The sequence below is a fragment of the Cherax quadricarinatus genome, chromosome 33 (assembly GCF_038502225.1).
Source record: "Cherax quadricarinatus isolate ZL_2023a chromosome 33, ASM3850222v1, whole genome shotgun sequence".
In the NCBI taxonomy this organism is placed as follows: domain Eukaryota; kingdom Metazoa; phylum Arthropoda; class Malacostraca; order Decapoda; family Parastacidae; genus Cherax; species Cherax quadricarinatus.
This window is the reverse complement of record NC_091324.1, coordinates 2,025,234-2,033,323: the sequence shown is the minus strand read 5'-3', so window position 1 is coordinate 2,033,323 and position 8,090 is coordinate 2,025,234. Positions and strand designations below refer to the sequence as shown.

At 41.9% G+C, this 8,090-nt stretch overlaps 1 protein-coding gene across 1 annotated transcript in view; it reads left to right on the top strand.

Moving 5' to 3' along the window:
* The first annotated feature begins 944 nt into the window (after positions 1 to 944).
* LOC128693904 (uncharacterized) overlaps positions 945 to 8,090 on the top strand; it is an 83,990-nt gene continuing 76,844 nt past the window's right edge. Inside the window, exon 1 of the mRNA XM_070090760.1 lies at positions 945 to 1,232. Coding sequence (XP_069946861.1) covers positions 1,061 to 1,232 — 172 coding nt within the window. The 5' untranslated portion in view covers positions 945 to 1,060. The remainder of the gene's footprint in view (positions 1,233 to 8,090) is intronic.

The window sequence follows — 8,090 nt, the reverse complement described above, 5'->3', positions numbered from 1 at the left end:
GGAAGACTTAAAGATTTCCCAGTTTGCGGTCTGACATACTGCCGTAGGCCTACTGGCTCATGCTATCAGGTCCTCCTCAAATACAATTCTTATATATTGCATACGCAATTACTCATAGAAATGGGACATTGCATGAAAACAAATTCACATAAGAGGAACTTCCATAAGAGAGACGAAACTTGTACAGGAATAATTTACCGAATTGTTCCCAGACCAAAAAAGTTTGACAGAGTTATGTTCGTATTAGTACATGTCACATTACGGAAAGTTGACTCTAATTACACTCGAAAGTGCAAAGTAAAATACGGCATCTTTTCCTGAACATGATACAACTTGTTCAGTTTTTGTTACAAGAATAGTTACAAGGTAGTAAGTTTATTTAGGTACGGGTACACATAAATACAGTTACGTAAATTATCATACATAGCAGCACATGTGTAGATTACCTAGGATAACCCAAAAAGTCAGACGAAGCAATTTATTTCCAAGGTAGCTATGGTAGTTACAAAGTTATGGTAGTTACAAAGTAGTTATGGTAGTTACAAAGTGGCTACGGTAGTTACAAAGAAGTGTTAGGAGAGTGTGAAGTGTGACAGTGGTGTTATGTCAGTAACAAAGGCTTCATACGTGGCACTCACTGACTTATCACTCTCCCTCCTCCCACTCATCCTACTCACGCCTTACACTCAAATTGTTAACTACTGAGGGAAATATCACCTGAGCCTGGTTTTAATTATAACTACTCCCTAATTATCATCTGTTATAAACGTGGAAGCGGCTTTGGAAAACACATCTGTACGGGCTAGAAATGAAAATTAGAATTTGGTGGAAAAAGTACTAAATATATATATAAAGGCTAATGCAGGTAAATCAAGCGTGTGTTATCATAGAATGGGCGTATACTTTACTCGATCGTCGGATAAGATAAAGAGAAGCCTTGCTCCTATAGCAGCCTCCCGCCGCCTCTCACTCACTACCACACACCCTCCGCACCATCTGAACTCTCCTTGCAGGGCACGAGTGTCAGCAGATCCGAACTTATAGTTCCAGTGTTAAAATAATGGTGTTTGGTGCAGCGTGGGTGGTAGCAGTGGTACTGCTGGTGAGCCAGCAGGCAGCAGCAGCAGCAGCAGCAGACACCAAGGAAATGGGGCCCAAAACAGAACTGCCTAACGACACACTGTTCAACGACCCGGCTGCCTTCTGTGAGGGTTGCTACGGCTTGGTGCATGGTAAGTACCCGTCAGGACGACCCGTTGCTACGGCATGGTGCACAGTAAGTACCCGTCAGGACGGCCCGTTGTTTCGGTTTGGTGCACGGTACCAGCCAGGACGTTCATAAGTGCATTTATATCGATTCTGTAATACGGTAACCAGAAATGTTCGGCATAATCTAAATGAGGCCTAACCAAAGATATATAGAGTTGAAGAGCAACCTGAGGACTCCTATTATTTATGCTTCTTGATATGAAGCCAAGAATTCTGTTCAATTTATTGCAAACACTTACGCACTGTTGTTTTGGTTTTAGATTACTGCTAACCAGAAATCCTAAATCCTTCTCACAATCAGTAATATTAAGATCTACATTATTTAGTTTATGTGCCATGATTACTTTCCTGTCCAACGTTTAGAACATCTGCCACTTCTCCGACCACTGCACCAGTCTATTCAAATCTTCCTGGAATGCTCTGTTGTCCTCATTAGAATGAATTCGGCGGCCTACTTTGGTCATCAGCAAACTTGCTTATGTCGCTATTTATTCCCTTATCTATGTCGTTTATGTAGATTGTGAACAACAAAGGGCCCAACACTGATCTTTATGGAACACTGCTTGTGATGCGCCCCCACTCTGATTTCTCCCCATTTATGCAAACTCTGCTCCCTATTTCTGAACCATGCTCCTACCCAGGAAAAAATTTCTCCTATTCCGTGTGCCTTAATTTTCCTCAATAGTCTCTGATATGGAAACCTTACTGAAGTCCATATACACAATATTATTCATTACCATGGTCTACCTCCTCAAATATCTTAGTGAAAAAAGTTAGTAAATTCGTAAAGCAGGAATGCCCCTTTGTAAAACTGTGCTGAGATTCATTAATCAATTGATACCTTTCAAGGTTGCTACGAATTGCATAAATTTATTGATTCCATAAATTTTCCCTCATAGGAGGTAAGGCTTATTGGTCTACAATTCGAAGCTAAGGACCTATCTCCTGCTTTGTAAATAGGTATTACATATGCCATTTTCCACTTGTCTGGCACTATGCTAGTTTGTAGTGATAGGTTGAAAAGATCAACCAAAGGTTTGCTAAGTTCCTCTTTACATTCCTTTAAAACCCTTGCCAATAGTTCATCAGGGCCTGGGGATTTGTTAGGTTTTAATTTCTCTACTCGTCTGAGGACCATGTCACTAGTTACCCTAATCGTGCATTAGTTTATTATCGTCCTGTTCTACGTAAATTATTTCGTGAATTTCACTAGTATATTGCTGCATAAAAACTGAGAGGAAGTGTTAAAAAATTCACATTTCTTTATCACTGTCAGTGATCTGATCTGAGTTGCTTTTGAGTGGGCCTATCTTGTCCTTAATCTTACTTCTATATCCCTGAAAGAAACCTTTTGGGCTAGTCTTCGAATCCTTTGCAACTTTAGTCTCATAATCTCTTTGCTTTTCTTATTCCCCTTTTTATTTCTCTTTAACTGAATAAATAGATTTTTTAACTGCCCTTCCCCTCTTTTGATACGCCTATATATGCCTTTCTTTTGACCAATGAGATGTTTTACTCTTTTATTTATCCATTTGGGATCATTTTTGATTGATCTAATTTTCCTACTTGGAACATAAGTTGTCTGGGCAGCTAGAACCATGCTCTGGCTATGGTAACCCATAGTCAGGTCATTCTAATTCAGCCCACCAAGGTAATGTCTCTGTCCCATGAAATCAGTCAAGCGGAAGTTTGGGACAGAGACTTGATTGCCGTTATTTGGGTAATTCCGTGATATACTGAATTTAAGTGATCTGTGATCCCTTTCCCCAAGCTCATCATTAACCTCACCCAACCTAGTCAGGTCAGGTCACCTTGACTTAAGGGAGGAACACGGCAACCGTCCTGGTAGCACAAGCTAATCAGGTCCAACTCACACCCACCCACACCCACTCATGTATTTATCCAACCTATTTTTAAAGCTACACAACGTTCTGGCCTCTATAACTGTACTTGGGAGTTTGTTCCACTCATCCACAACTCTATTACCAAACCAGTACTTTCCTATATCCTTCCTGAATCTGAATTTTTCTAACTTAAAACCATTGCTGCGAGTCCTGTCTAGGCTAGATATTTTCAGCACACTATTTACATCCCCTTTATTTATTCCTGTCTTCCATTTATACACCTCAATCATATCCCCCCTAATTCTACGTCTTTCTAGAGAGTGAAGTGCAGATTCAGGGCCCTTAGTCTATCCTCATAGGGAAGGTTTCTGATACATGGGATCAACTTTGTCATCCTCCTTTGTACATTTTCCAGAGAATTTATATCCATTCTGTAATACGGTGACCAAAACTGTGCAGCATAATCTAAATGAGGCCTAACCAAGGATGTATAGAGTTGAAGAACAACCTGAGGACTCCTATTATTTATGCTTCTTGATATGAAGCCAAGGATTCTATTAGCTTTATTGCGAACACTTATGCACTGTTGTCTTGGTTTCAGATTACTGCTAACCAGAACTCCTAAATCTTTTTCGCAATCCGTAATATTAAGATCTACATTATTTAGTTTATATGTGGCATTGTTATTGTCCTGTCCAACATTTAGAACTTTGCATTTGTCTATATTAAACTGCATCTGCCACTTCTCCGACCACTGCATCAGTCTATTCAAATCTTCCTGGAGTGCTCGAATGTCCTCGTCAGAATGAATTCGACGGCCTATTTTGGTGTCATCGGCAAACTTGCTGATGTCGCTCTTTATGCCCTCATCTATGTCGTTTATGTAGATTGTGAACAGCAGGGGGCCCAACACTGACCCCTGTGGAACACCGCTCGTGACGCTTCCCCACTCTGATTTCTCCCCATTTATGCAAACTCTCTGCTGCCTATTTGTCAACCATGCCTCTATCCAGGAAAAAATTTCTCCTCCTATTCCATGTGCCTTAATTTTCCTCAATAGTCTCTGATGTGGGACCCTGTCAAAAGCCTTACTGAAGTCCATATACACAATATCATATTCATTACCATGATCTACCTCCTCAAATACCTTAGTGAAAAAAGTTAATAAATTCGTAAGGCAGGAACGCCCCTTTGTAAAACCATGCTGAGATTCGTTGATTAATTTATGCTTTTCAAGGTGGCTACGAACTGCCTCGGCAATTATTGATTCCATAAATTTTCCCACTATGGCTTATTGGTCTATAGTTCGAAGCTAAGGACCTGTCACCTGCTTTGAAAATAGGTATCACATTTGCCATTTTCCACTTATCTGGCACCATGCCAGTTTGTAGTGATATGTTGAAAAGATTAGCCAAAGGTGTGCTAAGCTCCTCTTTACATTCCTTTAGAACCCTTACATACAGTTCATCAGGGCCTGGGGATTTGTTAGGTTTTAATTTATCTATTTGCCTAAGGACCATGTCACTTGTGACCCTAATCGTGCACAGTTTATTATCGTCCTGTTCTACATAATTTATCATTACTGGAATATCGTTGGTATCCTCCTGTGTAAAAACTGAGAGGAAGTATGTGTTAAAAATTCTACACATTTCCTTATCACTGTCAGTGAGCTGACCCGAGGAACTTTTGAGTGGGCCTATCTTGTCCCTGATCTTACTTCTGTATACCTGAAAGAATCCTTTTGGGTTAGTCTTCGATTCTCTTGCAACTTTAACCTCATAATCCCTTTTTGCTTTTCTAATTCCCTTTTTTATTTCTCTCTTTAACTGAATATATCGATTTCTTAATTGCCCCTCTCCTCTTTTGATTTGCCTATATATGCCTCTCTTTTGACCAATCAGAGATTTTAATCTATTGTTCATCCATTTAGGATCATTTTTGTTTGATCTGATTTCCCTATTTGGAACATAATTTGACTGAGCAGCTAGAACTATGCCCTGGAAAGCATCATATCGGCAACCATCACCACCTACCTGACCCTTAGTCAGGTCATTCCAGTTCAGCCCACCTAAGTAATTTTTCAGTCATGAAATCAGCCAAGCGAAAGTCAGGGACGGAGACTTGATTGTCATTATTAGGGGAATTCCATGATATATTAAAACTGAGTGATTTGTGATCACTTTCCCCAAGCTCATCATTAACCTCAAGATTGTTAATTAGTGTTTCCCTACTGGCAAGAACCAAGTCAAGGAGGTTATTTCCTCTAGTTGGCTCTGTCACAAACTGTTTTAAAAAACAATCCTGGATCGTATCAAGAAAGTCACCTGACTCTAAATTTCCTGTCAAATTGCTCCAGTCAATCTGTCTATAGTTGAAATCTCCCATTAGCACAACATTTTCGTATGTAGATGCCTTACGAATTTCGTCCCATAGAAGTTTACTGCACTCCCTTTCAAGATTTGGGGCCCTGTAAATCACACCCAAAATTAGTTTTTCTCGGCCCTCGAGAAGCTGTAACCAAACAGATTCAGTGGCTGACGCTTCTTTTATATCTTGTCTAACACAACAATTTAAATTGTCTCTGACATACATCGCTACTCCACCACCCTTCCTGTTGACCCTGTCAGTGTGGAATAATTTATAGCCTTGTATGTGACATTCAGAGGGCATCTCTCTATCTTTCAGATTGAGCCAGGTCTCTGTTATAGCAATAATATCTGTTTCCTGCACTTGCAATTAATCTTAGCTCATCTATCTTATTTCTTACACTCCTGCTATTAGTATAGTAAACCTTAAGGGAGCTAGTCCCTTGCTGTCCCCCTTTGTTTGCTGACCTGATCTATTGTCTTTATTTATAACTTCATGCTGAATGCCTTTTATACATTTACTGATTCCAACCCTAGTGTTGCAACCTGCTTGTTTCCCACACACACCCATACCTCTATCTTCTATCAGTTTAAAATCATAGGCATTTCACCAATGGCCTTCTCAATTGAGTTTGCAAGTGCTACCACCCCAGCCCCAGAGAGATGTACCCCATCCCTTGCATACATATCATGTTTGCCATAAAAGTTGTTCCAGTTGTCAATGAATGGGATTGCAAGTTCCTTGCAGTATCTGTCTAGCCAGCAATTTACACCAATTGCCCTAGACAACCATTCATTTCCTACTCCCCTTCTAGGCAAGATGCTACATATGATTGGGACCCCTCCCTTAGACCTAATGAAATCTATAGGGTTGATCAGGCCCTGATACAACAGGTCTAGTCTGAGACTGGACTATGGTGGTGTTAACCCCAGAAACATCCATCGGGTATCAGGCGTAGTGTATGCTAATTCCCTCCCAGGGTTGACTCATTGCTATGGTATGACGCATTGTAAGTATAGTAAAAGTCCGATAAACCGGACCCCCTTTCTTCCCATAAAGCAGATGTCGGGTAAAATGGACAAAAAAAATGTGGCCAGACAAAGGCTCAACATATACGTTTAATGGAATGTCCGATTAAAATATCCATAGTGGACCAAATTCATAATATCGAACAGCTGCCCAGTCCGGTCATATACATAATTAAATGTACCAACTCCGCTTAGTCGCAAGTCTGTATGGTCTAGGCTTCGTCCAGGACCTACCTATTTTCATTGTGGTAGTAGAGACAACCTCTTGTGTCCAACTGGAAATTATGTTACCATAGACACAATAGTTTACAAGTGTAAACAGGACAAGATAGCACAAGGAAGAACAAGCAGCCAGTCAGTCAGCCAGGGGAGAGGGAGAGAGATATTATTAGTTTTTTCTTTGTATGTCCGGTCGTGTTATCAATACAGCGGACTAAGTCTGTTTTAGTGGACGTTTGTCCATGTCCTATAGTCGACCGATTAACTGAAATACGACCACTTTAACTGACTTCGATATAACGGATTCCCCCCCCCCCCATAAATCGTGCAACCCTCCCCCTATCAGTTTATTTTGTCGGACCTTTACTGTTCCTGCTTGATGTACTGTAAGTACCTGCCAGGGACAACTCATTGCTATGGTATAGTGCACTGCAACTACCACTTGCTACATTATGGTGCACTGTAAATACCTGCCAGGGACGACCCGTTGCTACGGCATGGTGCACTATGAAGGACCTGCTAGACATTACCTGTTGCTATATGGTGTATAGTAATACCTGCCGGAGACAACCCGTTGGTACATGGTGCAGTATAAGTACCTTTGCTATTGCATGGTGGGACTACCCTCCGCTGCAACATGGTGCACGGTAAATACACACCAGGGACGACCCCTGCCCCACGCCCTGAGAAACTCACCTGTCTGGTCGGGCGAGTGGCCGGGTGTTGTGATCTGACCTTTATTGACACCCTCCCGGGTACCAGGCATGCCCAAACTTGTGCTTATTTATCCACTGTTGGCTGCAACATTCCCCACCCCCACATACACACACATACATCCACCTCTCTACACACCAGTCAGCAAAACCGGTTGATAAGGTATGAGAGTGGACTAGGAGCTATGACTCGATCCATGCAAACACAACTAGCTGAGTTAACACAATATACTTAAGCCAAAAATTGGTATGTATATTATACTCGTAGGAGGGAGCGCTAAATTCGTAAGGGCTATACAACACTTAGTGAAATAGAAGGCAAACAGGTTCGATCCAAGGAAGGGGAGAAGAGGTACTATTTGTATTACTGCAGGGGAAAGTGTTCATTTTTTAAGTGAAGTAATACATGGTAATGTCTCTCTCATGGCTGAGAAAGGTCGCTCCTGCCCTGGGAAGGTCGGTCCTGCCATGGGAAGGTCGCTCCTGCCCTGGGAAGGTCGCTCCTGCCCTGGGAAGGTCGCTCCTGCCCTAAGAAGGTCGGTCCTGACCTGGGAAGGTCGGTCCTGACCTGGGAAGGTCGCTCCTGCCCTGGGAAGGTCGCTCCTGCCCTGGGAAGGTCGGTCCTGCCCTGGGAAGGTCGCTCCTGCCCT